The sequence below is a fragment of the Symphalangus syndactylus genome, chromosome 6, assembly GCF_028878055.3.
Source record: "Symphalangus syndactylus isolate Jambi chromosome 6, NHGRI_mSymSyn1-v2.1_pri, whole genome shotgun sequence".
Classification (NCBI taxonomy): Eukaryota; Metazoa; Chordata; class Mammalia; order Primates; family Hylobatidae; genus Symphalangus; species Symphalangus syndactylus.
This window is the reverse complement of record NC_072428.2, coordinates 131953946-131969256: the sequence shown is the minus strand read 5'-3', so window position 1 is coordinate 131969256 and position 15311 is coordinate 131953946. Positions and strand designations below refer to the sequence as shown.

At 40.8% G+C, this 15311-nt stretch overlaps 2 protein-coding genes across 3 annotated transcripts in view; both read right to left on the bottom strand.

The window, feature by feature from the left end:
• The window catches only part of MGAM (maltase-glucoamylase), a 239787-nt gene that overhangs the window by 187450 nt on the left and 37026 nt on the right, over window positions 1-15311 (bottom strand). The gene's annotated exons all lie outside the window — the stretch shown is intronic.
• On the bottom strand, window positions 130-13497 carry LOC129485101 (olfactory receptor 9A4). Of its 2 annotated transcripts, none has more exons than XM_055284281.1 (2): window positions 4457-4694; window positions 130-1918 (listed from the first exon to the last, which is right to left on the bottom strand). In XM_055284281.1, the coding sequence occupies exon 2, from the start codon at window positions 1886-1888 to the stop codon at window positions 944-946; it is 945 nt and encodes a 314-aa protein (XP_055140256.1). In that variant the 5' UTR covers window positions 1889-1918; window positions 4457-4694; the 3' UTR covers window positions 130-943. The 2 variants fall into 2 exon arrangements, with proteins under 2 accessions (XP_055140256.1, XP_055140255.1); XM_055284280.1 differs by lacking the exon at window positions 4457-4694 and adding an exon at window positions 13423-13497 and having other exon boundaries at window positions 944-1918.

Below are 15311 nucleotides of genomic sequence, written 5' to 3'. Positions count from 1 at the left end.
TGCAGTACACCAACATGGCACATGTATACATATGTAACAAACCTGCACGTTGTGCACATGTACCCTAGAACTTAAGGTATAATAAAAGAAAAAAATAGTAAAATAATATTATCTTTCTGCATACCTGGAAAAAAAAAAAGGCTCACAAGTCTCTACATGGTCTGCATTCCAGTTACCACTCTGACTGCAATTGCTTTCTCCTTTGCACACTCCATTTCAGCATCTTTGCTATGCCTTCCCTAGGATCTCCCAGTTATTACTCACTATGCCTGGTACGTTCTTTAACAAGTTTCCGAATGTATCACCACCTTACCTCTCTCAATCCTTCCCTGAAAACCTTATTTGAAATTTCAACACTTCCTTAAGAGATATTCTCTTTCATTCCTGTTTCACTTTTCTTCACAATACTTCTTCATGATTTAATATACTATTTTCAATAGCTTTATTGAAATATAAATCACATTCCATAAAATTAACTCATTGAAAATATATCATTCAATGATTTTTGGTATATTCATAGATATTTACAACCATCATTTCAAAAAGAAAGCCTGTACCCCTTAGCTATCACTACCCTATGTCTGCATTCCCCTCAGCCCCAAGCAACCACTAGTCTAGTTTCTAGACTATATAGATAGTCTATCTCTGACATTTAATTTTTTAAAGTTTAATTGTGAAATCATATCTTAAGAAAGGCAGATGATAGATAGATAGCTAGATAGATAGCTAGATAGCAAGACATGTCTTCAAAATAATAAACTGAGTTTCAAGTAACAACTAACCATATGAAAAACCATAGCTGTAACTTAAAAGTCTTTTGTTGCATGCAAATTATTTGATAATGGTAATAATTATGATGCAGTTCAAAGATGAGCAAGTTCTTTTCAGATTATTCTAGAATCCATACTAAGTGCTTTACCATGTAAAAGCCCTCAGAGCAAGGCTAATTCCTGAATAGTTGACAGCAGCGTTTCACCCCATCCTGAAGGGCCTCTATGACTTTATCATTTCTGAGGGTGAAGATGAAAGGATTGAGGAAAGGAGTTACTACTGAAACCATCAGGGAAACTACCCAATTGTAATCAGCTGCCTGTGTTTGCTTGGGTTTCACGTAGAGAAACAAGCAGCTGCCATAGCCAATCACAACACAGGTGAAGTGGGAGGCACAAGTGGAGAAGGATTTCCTCCGGCCAGAGGATGACGGAATCTTGAGAATGGTGGAGATGATGTAGGTGTAGGAGACAATTGTAGGGATCAAAGAACCAAAGAGAACAAAAACAGCCATTAAGAAGAGGATAAACTCCGTGAAAAGAGTATTATTGCAGGATAGTTTGAGCAATTGCCCTCGGTCACAGAAAAAATTGTTCACCACATTTGATTTGCAGTAAGTAAGCTGAAACGTGACATAGACCGCCCAGATTTGAAAAAGAAACCCAAACACCCATGACACAAGAACCACAAAGTTGCAGGCGTGTCTGTTCATAATGATGTTGTACCTCAGAGGGTTACAGACAGCCACATAATGGTCCACAGCCATTGCTCCAAGTAATGCAAACTCCGTTGTCCCCACAGCAAGGTACAGGAACAGCTGGACAACACAGGCAGACAAAGATATTGTCTGCATCCCAGGAAGCAGCAATCCCCAAAGCATCACGGGGACAATTATGGTTGTGACCAGGATCTCTAGGGCAGAGAGGTGGCCGAGGAAGAAATACATGGGGGACTGCAGACGTTTATTCACACAGACAATCACGATGATGACCGTGTTTCCCATTAATGTCACCAAGTAGAAAAAGAAGAATATAGCAAAAAGGATGTGATGTAGTTCTTCAGAGCCAGGGAAGCCAAGGAGATAAAATTCAGTGGCATTAGAGTAATTTATCAACATTTAGCTCTAAACCCTTGTTCCTTGTGAAATCTAGAGAGCAAAAGAGACAGAACAACTGCTTTTCATCCTAAAAAGATTAAGGACATTCCAGGTTGAAAAAACATTCCTCTCCTGCTCCTCAACTCCATAACCTGACTCCACTATTTTCTACCCAATGTTGATGTCAAATACTTCATGAAGAATATATAGCTTTTGAAGATAAATGTATATGCTCAGGAAGATTAAATCCAGTCATGAATACCAAATGATAAACATGAAAACCCACCCACCCTAGCATGCACTCTTTCTCAATATACTGGACATCTGCCTCCAACTCTGCTCTCACCGGCCACCCTGTCTGCTTCCATGATCACAACGTGTTCACTTACACCAGCGCCTCTATCATCTTGGGTGGAACTAAATTGCCTTCTCTGCCTATTATGTCTCCATCTTGCAAATCCTAATGCATCTAAACAATTATAAGAAAGTATTCCTGGCCAGATGCAGTGGCTCACGCTTGTAATCCCAACACTTTGTGAGGCCGAGGCAGGCGGATCACCAGGTCAGGAGTTTGAGACCAGCTTGACCAACATGGTGAAACCTCGTCTCTAATACAAATACAAAAATTAGCCAGGCATGTTGGTGCGCGCCTGTAATCCCAGCTACTCAGGAGGCTGAGGCAGGAGAATTGCTTGAGCTGAGATCGCACCACTGCACTCCAGCCTGGGCAACAGAGTGAGACTCCGTCTCAAAAGATAAATAAATAGCCGGGCGCGGTGGCTCACGCTTGTAATCCCAGCACTTTGGGAGGCCAAGGCGGGTGGATCACGAGGTCAGGAGATCGAGACCACGGTGAAACCCCGTCTCTACTAAAAATACAAAAAAAATTAGCTGGGCGTGGTGGCGGGTGCCTGTAATCCCAGCTACTCGGAGAGGCTGAGGCAGGAGAATGGCGTGAACCCAGGAGGCAGAGCTTGCAGTGAGCCGAGATTGCGCCACTGCACTCCAGCCTGGGCGACAGAGCGAGACTCCGTCTCAAGAAGAAAAAAATAATAAAATAAAATAAATAAATAAATAAATAAATAAATAAAGCATTCCTAGCCAATCTCACACAGGCATGGTTACTTTTTTCTTCTGTATCCTCTAAACATAGGCTCCATTTGCATTATGTTCATTTAAAAGTTTTCACTTCAGTTATATTTACCATTTTGGGGGGTGATGTCGGGAAGTTAGGTCTATCCAGGACACTGTCACAAGGCAAGAGCCATTTTAAGACAAAGTATTGAGTCTTTCCCTGACCTCTGGGGTACCAGCTCCCTTGAGTGGATTACCCACTTCTTCCTCTTTATTTTTATAATGAAAGCCATCTCCACCTCTTATCTAAGTGACTGTGTCTCCCCTACGCAGACAGAGTCTGATCAGCTCCCAGTTAAGAATTTCTAGCTCTGAGATTTTGATTCCTCTTGTTACGAGATGACAAAGAGGAGGAGGAGAAGTCCAGGAGTGAAGAGGCTGGAACTTTAATCCTCAACTCCCAACACAGCCTCCACGCTAGGGCCAGGAGACAAGAAAACAGCTGTGGTGTGGAGGTAACTTATCCTCTGCGTTTCCCAGTTCTCAGCACCCCAGTTTCAGCAGGGAGACAAGACCTCCCAATGGGAAGCCTGCGCCTGCATCCAACTTGCCATGGCCTCAGTCTGTTAGAGCAGCTTGGAAGTTCCACAGAGCAGATCTGCTCCTCCGTGACCACCTGTTTTCTCCAGAGTCCTGGGGCAACAAAAAATGTCAGAAGACACCAAAATGGATCACTCTGAACTCCTTAGAATGTCTGCACTCCTTCCCTTACCACATGCAGGTATTTGCCCAAATGTTTCCTTTTTATGGGCCCCTTCCCACTCAGCTTCTCTAAAACGATACGGGCACACCTTCCTCTCAAACCTGTGTTAGGATATATTTTTCATGCTAATTGTCCTCACCAATATCTCCAATCACATTATACTATTACTTGTTTATTAATTTATCATCAAAATCCAATATTTAATTAAATACTTCATAGGTAGGTCATTTCTCTTTCTCGTTCACTTTATCTCTCTTGTATTACCAGTGCCAAGAACAGAGTCTGACACTAGAACAGAGTATGCATTCTGTATTTTAAATGAATATATCAATGAATAGATTAAAGAAAAAAAAATCAGTGAATGAACAAGGACTATACAGCCTGACTCTTCTTCTCTCCATTCATTCTTCTCTGAAGCAACATAAAGTCAACCTGCAATCTCTCTCCCTGGAGCTCCCCTACTATGTGGCAGGCAGATATGTGGAAGGAATGGGGAGAAATGAGAGAGCAGGGACTTGGGTAATGGCAGAGCATTATGCCTCTCGCCAGCATAGGGCAGAGAAGAAATGATTCTGCCCTCTGCTGTGGAGGGAGGCTTTGCTGCAGAGTTCATCCTCTATGCAACTCCCACTGTCCAGTCTGCAGGCTCTAGGTATCCTTGTTCTAGGAGGCAGCCAAGCCCCGGCCCTCCTATCATGATGCTCTCCTACTGTCTACTTCACAGAAAGGAAACCCCTCTGGAAGACACTCACCTCCGGAGAAGCAGCCTGGACTGGAAAGTTCTACTGCTCCCCAGGGACCAGCCCAGGCTATCTCTCGCTCACCTAGTGCTGAGCTATGCTCAGGAGACAGGGACAGCTGCTTCTGTCTCCATTCAGAGTGAAGGACACTGTCCTCATACAGAAGCTTATGCAGAAGTCCACAAATACGAGCGCTGAGGAGAGGGTCCAACTGTCTCTATCTCTCTCCTTCTCTTTGCTTCCTTCTCTCACTCCCTTATCTGTCTCCAAGGATGAGTATTCACTGAGGAACAATTTGTACAAGTTCAGAGACACACCAGGGATGCTATCCAGGAAAAGCTGCCAAAAACATTCACCCTTCCCTCCTGAGGTTAATCAAGTTTTAGAACACTAAAAAGTTGTCTAATGGGCAAACTTGAAATCTCCCTCATGAGGAACCTCTCAACACTCCAGGTTGCCTTCCTTCAGGCTCTGAGTTATCACCATGCAACCCAGGCTGTGAATGGTTAGCCCCCTGAGCTGCTCCATGCCTCTCCCTGATTCCACGTGGCCCTATGGAGCCTAAGCTTCCCGCTCGCCGTGATGGCCCCACTAGTAACTCCTAGGCACAGAGCAAAATTCTAGAGGCCACCAAATGGAATTTTATCAAAAACTTTCTCCTCATTTCCAAGTATTATGAAGCACATGTTTCCAGATGATCTCTGCACTCCTTCTAACAGAAATCCTCTGCCTATAGTTATGGGAACCCTGCTAAGTGAGTAATAGACAGGGTCTGCCACCTGCTTCAACCTCATGGACTGTTCCTGCTACACCCATTCCACTGTTTGCAACATGCAGACATTCCAACTGTGGCTTCTCGGTCATGGGAACTGTGCTGACAGCTGCCCAGGTGGCTGTGCTGAGTCACGTTATGACAGGTGGAGAAATGTGAAGGAAGGGTGCTGAGAAATGAGGAAGTCCGAGGAGGATGGAACCTTTGTCTGAGAAAGCAAATTACAGATCCAAATTCCCTAAGGCAAGGCATGGTTCGGTTTCTCCAGACATGTTTCCAGGGTTATTAACTATACATTGGCAGAGTAGAAAATGGAGCAGTAGGAAGGAATGTAAAATAATAAAAACCCCTGGGAAAACATTGGTTTCTTATTAACTTAAATATACATCTACTCTGTAACCTACCAATTCTATTTCTAGGCAGTTGCCTAATACAAATGAAAACACGTCCTCACAAATATCTCTGTTATCATGTTCATTGTATATTTATTATAGCTACTAATGACAGAAAATAAATACCCATCAATAAGATAATTTGATATTCATATGAAGAAATACTATTCAACAATGATTCACTACTTGCTAATTCAATGATCCCAGTGACTTTATAAGACATAACTAACCCCAATAATGAGTCAGCTACATATTTATATAAGGGAATAATGGTCAGGAAAAAAGTAACAAAGTACTGATGTATACAACATAAACAAATTTCAGATACATTACACTGCATAAAATAATCTGACACCAAAATATGCTTAACGTATGGTCCTAATGTAACATGCTCTAGAATGGACAAAATCCATAAAGGAAACCCCAGGCAATCCTTGGAAGGAAATTGACTGGGAAAGATTATGAGATAATTCTTGGCTATATTATCCCTTTCTAAATTGCTGCAATATATCTGGTCCACTTTTCATTTAGGCCTCTATGTTAATGAGAGATATTGGTCTGTGGTTTTCCTTTCTTGTAAGGTCCTTGTCAGGTTTGAGTTATCATAAATGAATGGAAAAATAAGCCCTCTTTTCCTATTTTATGGGAAAAAAACATTTGCATTATTTCCTCCTAAATCGTTTGGCAAAGCTCATCATTGAGAACATTTAGGCCAGGAGTTTTATTTGTGAGAAAGTTTTTAATTACGGGTTCCATGTATTTAATAGCTATGTGACTATTCAGAATTTCTACTTCAGTTTGTGTCCATTTTGAAGAATTGTGTTCAAGAGAATTGCTTAGTTCATCTAAATTGCTGGGTTTATTGGCATTAAGTTGCTCATATTCATTTTCATGCTTTCAAGGTTCACTGTCTCTATTATGATATCCCTTGTTCCCATTTCTGATATTGTTACTTTGTGTGCTTTTGCTTCCTTATTATTCTTGCTAGGGATTTATCCATTTTATTAATTTTTTTAGAGACTTTACTTTGGCTTTGTTGATTTTTTTTCTATTTCTTTTCTGGTTTATATTTTAAGTTCACAAGTCATTTTTTCCTGTGTATGTCTTCAAGTGGCATTCTTTTCATAAGAATATCAGTCATATGCTTAGGAGCCCACCCTACTCCATTATGACCTAATACTACCTAATAACACCTGCAACAACCTTATTTCCAAATAAGTTCACATTCTAAGGTACTGGGGGTTAAGTGTACAAGGGATGAATTTAGAGGCACAAAAATCCAACCATAATGGACATCTTGATTGCCTCTGACTTGGGACGATTATTAATAGAGCTGCTATAAATATTCATGTAGTAGTTTTTGTGCGGAGATTAATTTTCAACTCATTTGGGCATATATCAAGGAGAACTATTACTGGATTGTGTGCTAAAATTTGTAAGAAAGTACCAAACTTTTGGAAGTACCAAACTGTCTTCCAATGTGGCTGTACCATGTCGCATTCCCACTAGCAATGACTGAGAGTTCCTGTTGGTCCACATCCTCACCAGCATCTGGTGTTTTGGATTTTAGCCACTTTACTAGGTGTGCAGTGGTGTCTCATTGTTGTTTTATTTTATTTTATTTTATTTTATGAGACGGAGTCTCACCCTGTTACCCAGGCTGTAGTGCAGTGGCACTATCTCAGCTCCCTGCAACCTCCACCTCCACCCCCCAGGATTCTAGCAATTCTCCTGCCTCAGGCTCCCTAGTAGCTGGGATTACAGGCACCCACCACCATGCAAGGGTGGGTGTGTGTGTGTGTGTGTGTGTGTGTGAATTTTTTTAGTACAGATGGGGTTTTCCCATGTTGGTTAGGCTGGTCTCAAACTCCCGACCTCAGGTGATCAACCCATCTTGCCTTCCCAAAGTGCTAGGATTATGGGCATGAGCCACCACACCTGGCCTCATTGTTGTTTTAATTTCCAATTCCCTGATGACATATGATGTGGAACATCTTTTCACGTGCTTATTTGTCATCTACACATGTTCTTTAGTGATCTATTCAGATATTTCCCCATTTTGTAACCGAGTAGTTTCTTGTTGAGTTTTGAGGTTTTTGTATATTTTTGATACATGTTCTGTAATGTGTATGTGTTTTGCAAGTATTTTCTTCCAAACTGTGTCTCTTCTTCTCATTAAGTCTTTCTTTCACGTATTGCACTTTTGGTATTGTAGCTGAAAAGTCACCACAAAAGCCAAGGTCACCTAAGTTTTTCTATGTTTTATTTTAGAGTTGTAAAGCTTTACATTTCACATTTAGGTTTATGATCCAAGTAGAGTTAATATTTTGTCAAAGGTATAAAGTGTGTGTCTGAATTTTGTTTGTTTGTTTGGTTTGGATTTCCAGTCATTCCAGCACCATTTGTTGAAAAGATTATCCTTTCTCATTGGATTGCCTTTCTTCTTTTATTAAAGATTCGTTGCCTATATTTGTGTGGGTCTATTTCTGGGCTCTGTGTTATGCTTCATTGATCTAATTCTCTGTTCTTTTGCCCATAACATACTGTCTTGCTTACGGTAGATTTTTTAATTTTTAACAGCTTTATTAAGGAATGGTTGATAGAGAGAAAACCGCACACATTTAAAGTAAACAATTTGATGAACTTGGAAATAAGTGTACACCTATGAACCCATCACCACGATCAAGGTAATAAACCTATTCATCACTTTTTTTTTTTCTGAGACGGAGTCTGTCTTTGTCACCCAGGCTGGAGTGCAGTGGCACGATCTCCACTCACTGCAACCTCTGCCTTCCAGGTTCAAGTGATTCTCATGCCTCAGCCTCTGGAATAGCTGGGATTATAGGCGCACGCCACCATGCCTGGCTAATTTTTGTATTTTTAGTAGAGATAGGGTTGGCCAGGCTGGTCTCGAACTCCTGGCCTCAAGTGATCCGCCTGCCTCGGCCTCCCCAAGTGCTGGGATTACAGGCATGAGCCACTGCACCCAGCCCTATTCATCACTTTTAAGGAGTTATTCCTGCCCCTTTATTGTTATTGTTGTTGTTGCTGTTTGTTGTGGTAAGAAGACTTACCATGAAATCTACCGCTCTTAACAAATTTTTAAGTGCACAATACAGTATTGTTAACTATAGGCACAATGTTATACATCAGATCTCTAGAAGCTACTCTCTTGTATTATTAAAACTTCATGCTCATTGAACAGCAACTCCCCATTTTCCCCTGGAAAAACCATTCTATTTTCTGCTCTTATGAGTTGGACTATTTTAGGTACCTTACATATGTGGGATATTGTCCTGTTTATTCCACTTAGCATGTCCTCTAGGTTCATCCTTGCTGTCAAATATGGCAAGATTTCCTTCTTTTTAAGGCAGTTTCAGCTTTCGGCTCTCACATTTAAGTTTTTGATTCATTTTGAGTTGATTTGAAGAAGGGAGCTGAAATGTGGCATAGACTGGCCAGATTTCAGAAAGGAACCCAATCAATAATACAATTACCAGCCAGATGCAGTGTGTCTGCTCATAATGATGTTTTACTTCAAAGAGTTACAGAGAGCCACATAGTGGTCCACAGTCATCACTCCCAGTAATACAAATTTTGTGTACCCCCAAAAAAGTTCATATAGAGTTGGACAGCACATGTCATTAAAGGTATTGTTTGAATCATGGAAAGTAACAACCCCTGAGCATCAAGGGAACAGCAGTATATGTGATAAGGATTTCCATGACAGAGAGGTCACCATGGAATAAATATAGGAGGAACAGCAGGCATTTCTCAACACATACTATGATGACTACATAATTTCTTATTACAATCACTGACAAAGGAAGAAGAAGGTAACAAATGGCATACTTACTGGGAGCCAGGGAAGCCTAAGAGACAAAATTCAGTAGCACCACTGTGACTCCCACATATTTAGTCCTAAGGATTTGCTCCTTGTGAAATGGAAAGAGTCAAAAAGAAAAAAAAAAAGATGAGACTGCTTCTTATCACAAAAGGACTAAAGGTATTTCCAGATTGAGAAAATATTCCCCTCCTGCTTCTAGGCTCCATACCACGACTCTATACAAGGTTGATGTTAAATGTTTTATGAAGGACAGATAGGTAGGTAGCATGGTAGATAAATATGTATGTCCAAGAAGATGAGAACTGGTCACCAACACTGCACCACAGGCATGAAAACCTATCCACCCCAGCATGCACTGTTGTCTCTCGATTCACTGGACATCTCAGCTCCAACTCTGCTCTGACCAGCTACCCTAAGTACTTCCCTAATCACAACCTGCTCATTTATACCACCATGTCTTCCATTCTGAATGGAACTGAACTGTCCTCTCTACCTATTATGTCCCTGTCATGCAAAAACCTACTGCATCTCAACAGTTATACAGAAGTATTTTTAGCAAATCCTACCTGGATGTGGTTACTTCTTTCCTTTGTTTCCTCTGAGTGTGAGTGATATGGTTTGGCTTTGTCCCCACCCAAAAATCTCATCTTGAATTGTAATCCCCATAATCCCCATGTATCAAGGGCAGGACCACGTGCAGGTAATTGGATCATGAGGGCAGGTTTCTCCCATGCTGTTCTCGTGATAGTGAGTGAGTCTTATGAGATCTCATGGTTTTAAAAGTATCTGGCATTTCCCCTGCTTGCACTCACTCTGTCCTGCCACCCTGTGAAGAAAGTCCCTGCTTCTCCTTTGCCTTCCACCATGATTGTAAGTTTCCTGAGACCCCCCCCCCCCGCCAGAAATGCAGAACCATGAGTTGATTAAACCTCTTTCCTTCATAAATTACCCAGTCTTGGGTATTTCTTCATAGCAGTGTGAGAACAGACTAATACACTATGCTACATTTGCATTATGCTTGTTCAAGTTTTCACTTCAGTTGTCTTTATGATCATTTCTCTGTGTTGGTAGAACTGGCTGACTTGGAGCCTGCCCACTGTCAGAAAGTAAGAGCCATTTTGTGACACAGTATTGAGTATTTCCCCGACTTCTGGTGTGCTGGCTTGCGGGAGTAGATTGCTCACTTCTTTTTTGTTTCATGATGAAAGTTATACCCCAATATTTAACTAAGTGAATGTGTCTTCTTCAAGCAGGCAGAGTCTGGCCAATTCCAAATTAGCAACCTCTGGCTCTGAGATTTATTCCTCTTGTCATCAGATGACACAGAGTAGAAGAAATCCAGAAGGAGCGAAAAGGCTGGAACTTTAATTCCCAACTCCCAGTGTGCCCTCCACCCTGGGTCCAGGAAACAAGAAAATAGCTATGGTTTAGAGGCAATATATCCTCTACATTCTTCTAAAATTATGTTAAACTTTTGCTTGTTTATTCATTTGAAACCTGAATCTTATATTAGAATAAAATACCTTGAGAAAAGATTGTCTCTTTTTTTTTTTACTGTCACATCTTCAGTTCCAAGAACAGAATAAGACACTGAGCAAGTGTGTACACTTTAAATATTTATGCAATGAATAAATAAATAAATGAATAAACAGAGTAGTTAGTCATCCTGACCAGATTCTCTTTCCTGTTGTAAGATATGACTCTCCATTCACTCTTCACTAAGGTATTGCCCAGTCAAAAAGAGAAGTCTCTCTTTGTGGAGCTCCCCTACAATACAGCAAGCAGATATGAAGAAGAAATAGGGCTAAAAGAGAAGGCAGAGTCTTAGGTAGTGGCAGAGCACTGTGCCTCTCTTCATCATGGGGCAGAGAAGAGATGAATCTGCCCTCTGCCCTGGAGGGAGGATTTGATTCAGAGCTCATCCTCTATGCAACTCCCCTGTCTACTCTTCAGGCTCTAGGTATCCTTGTTCTAGAAGGCAACCAAGCCCCAGCCCTCCTATCATGATGCTCTCCTACTCTCTACTTCACAGAGAGGAACCTCTAGAAGACACTCACCTCCAGAAAGGGGAAAGGCTTGGAAAGTTCTCCTGCTCCCCAGGGACCAGCCCAAGCTACCTTCTGCCTGGCTAGTGCTGAGCAGTCTCCATGAGCTACAACAAGCTGCTGCTGTCTTTACTCTTAGTGATAGTGAAAACTGTCCCCACACTGGCCCCTAGGAAAAGGTCCAGTAATAATGCTGTGGAAAGCCCAATTGTCTCCTTCTTTCTTTATCCCTCCTTCTTTCCCTCCCCAATCTGTCCCCTGGAGAATTTATTCACTAGTGGAATGTTCCCAGGTTCAAAGCAATCCTAGCAACACAGTGAAGAGAAAGCCAGAGAAACTTTTCACCTTTCCTTCCCAAGGCTAATCACATTTTAGAACATGAAAAAGTTGGTATAATGGGAAAACCAGTAATCTCCCAGACAATAGTTTCTCAACACCCAGGTTGCCCTCCTCCCAGGCCTTAAGTCTTGGATGTTACTAAGCACTCCAGGCTGTGAATAGCCAACACCTTACTCTCCTCTATGCCTCTCCCTAATTCCATTTAGCCCTACAGAGCCTAAGCAGCCCCAAGCAGAGGACATGACAAATGGCTCCAAGACGCATCAAAAACTAAGGGGCAATCAAATAGCCTTTGCCAAAAATGTTATCCTTATCTCCAAGACCTTATGGGTCCCACCTTCTCCAGATGATCTCTGCACTCCTGCCACCAGATACCCTCTGCCAATAGTTAAGGGAACCCTGCTTAGAGAGAAACAAAGAAAGGATCTGCCACACAAACCAGCCTCACAGTCAACTAATGCCACAACCCATTCCAGTCTCGGCAGCATGCATACATTCCAACTGTGGCTGTTCAACCACCATTTCCCCGCCAGGTCTTCATATGCTAGCAGGGTTCCTCACTGAGCTACTTGAAGGGTAGGGGTAAAGGCTGAGGAGCCAACATTGAGAAACACAAATTTAAGACTACCATACAAAGCAAAGATGCCTTGCAAACTGAGTAAAAGAGCAAAATAACATTTAAAATATTTATGTTTACATTTTAAAAACGACTTTCATTTATCATAAAAATGGCACAGTTCATGTGAAAAGTAAAATTTTGTGAAGGAATATAAAACAAAAATGCAAATGCCTCTCTCACCAACGCCTGATCTTGCTGATCCATCTGCTAGAGATAAACACTACTATTAGTTTCTAGTGCATCCATACAGAAATTGTCTATGCATACACATGAGTATCTTTTTATGGTCTTTTAAAAACTTGATATTTTAGTAAAATATTGTCCTGCAACTTTCTTTTTGTTATATGTGTATATGTGTGTGTTTATTAAGCCTTCCCATATCAGCATTTATATATCCCTCACATTTTAAATGATTACTAAATATTCACCTTATGAAAAAACTATCATTTACTTAATGAGTACCCTGCTAACAAATATTTTGTGTTTTCAATTTTTTACTAGTATAATGCTGCAATAAATACCTTCACATGTAAGCCCATACATTTTTACACTTGTATCTTGCTAAATTATTATACTAAATTTTACTAGCTGTTATCAAATCACCTTCCAAAAAGTTGTACCAATCAATTTATGATCTCTTGAAATAAGATTATGTTGAGCCTACCCACACAGCCTCCTGCAAGAAGTGGGTGGGAAGTTTTTATTTCCCAGTGTTAACCCAGTGCAGGTTCAGAAATGACACTAACAGATGAGGAGTCAGTAATCACATTGTGAGGTGAGGACACATCCTAGCGGTCCTCATCCCCATGGGAACGATGCTGACAGCTGCCCAGGGAGTCTTGGCCTTGGAGCAGCACTGTTGGTCGTGTAATGACTGTTGGAGTAAGGAAGGCCCCTGGTGAATGAGGAAATCCAAGAAGGATGGAACCTTTCTCTGAGAACCCTTATTGCTGAAACAACTTACCTAATTCAGGGCATGGTTCCATTTCTTTAGATATCCTCCATGTTTTGCTTAATGCCACATTGGCCCAGTAAGGATTTCAGAAGTAGAGGGGAGTATAACATAGTAAAACCCATTAGAAAAGAGTTTTGTCAGTTTCTTGAAAGTATACACCTCCCTATAATGGAAAAATTCCACTCCCAAGTATTTCACTGAGAGAAATGAAAACATATGTCCTCATAAAGACTTGTATTAGAAGATTCATAGCAGTTTAATTCATTGTAGCCAATGACACAACACGAATACCCATCAACAAGAGAATGGTAGAGCTGATCCTCATTACTCATGGCTCTCTATTTGTGAATTCACCTACTTAATAAATTTATTTGTAACTGTAAAATCATTATTTGTAGTTCTTCTAGGGCTATTGGCTGACATGTACAAGCATGCACAGACCTGTGAAAGTTTTAAGTCACCCGTTGTACTCGTTTCCAGCCAAGATAGAATAAGACAATACTCTGCCTTCTTTCTGTTCTCATCCTGTAAACAAGTGTCCTTCTGATGGTCTTCAATGCCACATTTTTTTTTGCATTTTTGTACTTTTTGCTGGTGATTTTGCTTTTTGAAATGGCTCCTAAGCATAATGCCAAAGTTCTGTCTAGTGTTCCTAAATGCAAGAAGGCTGTGATGTGCCTTACAGAGAAAATGCATGTGTTAAACATGCTTCATTCTGGTATAAGGTATAGCGCTGTGAGCCATGAGCTCAGTGTTAATGAATCAACAATATATATTAAATAAGGGGTCTTTAAGAGGAAACACACATTTTGAAAAGGTTATGTATTGATCAGTTGGCAAAAATATTGTAATGAGAAGCTCACAGTAACCTACCCCTGTAATTCCCTAGAAGCAATGATTCAGTATTCATTAATTCAGTATCTCAGAGACTATGGGTCATAACTACCACAAATAATGAGAACCAACTATATATTCATGAGAAAATAATACTTAGCAATGAAAAATAACAAACTACTTATACACACAAGATGGACGAATCTCATATACACGACACTGAATGAGAGAAGCCAGACACCAAAGAATGCATACTATGGGCAGGGCGCGGTGGCTCATGCCTGTAATCCCAGCACTTTGGGAGGCCAAGGCCAGTGGATCACGAGGTCAGGAGATCGAGACCATCCTGGCTAACACGGTGAAACCCGGTTTCTACTAAAAGTACAAAAAATGAGCCGGGCATGGTGGCAGGTGCCTGTAGTCCCAGCTACTCGGGAGGCTGAGGCAGGACAATGGCCTGAACCCAGGAGGCGGAGCTTGCAGTGAGCCGAGATCGCGCCACTGTACTCCAGCCTGGGCTACAGAGCAAGACTCCATCTCAAAAAAAAAAAAAAAAAAAAAAAAAAAAGAATGCATACTATGACTCCATTACATAATGCTCTAGAATAGGCAAAAATCATCATAATCCATATTTAAAGAAATCCTAACAGTGATTGCTTTGTTCCTGGGGAAAATTGACTTGGAAAGATTATGAGGAAATTGTGGAACATATTCTCCCTTGCACATATTGCCGAATTCTATTTGCTAACTTTTTATTCAGGATGTTTATGGTTATGAGAGATACTGGCCTGGAGTTTTCCTTTCTTGTAAGGTCTTTGTCAGGTTTTGGTATCAAGGTGATTTTGGTTATCATCAAACAAACTGGGATGTCTTCTTTTATTTTATGGAAAAATTAATATTATTTCTTCCTACATTGCTAAGAAGTGTTAATCAGTGAGAACATCCAGGCCAGTAATTGCCTTTGTAGAAAAGCTTTTATTTATTTATTTATTTACTTATTTATTTATTTTATTTTTTTAAACAATTCCCAAGTGCTTGGAAGTGTAGAGAAGCTTTTAATTACA

What these genes read in the sequence shown, in the direction of transcription:
- LOC129485101 (XM_055284280.1), bottom strand. Translation starts at nt 1,888, where the DNA reads ATGTTGATAAATTACTCTAATGCCACTGAATTTTATCTCCTTGGCTTC.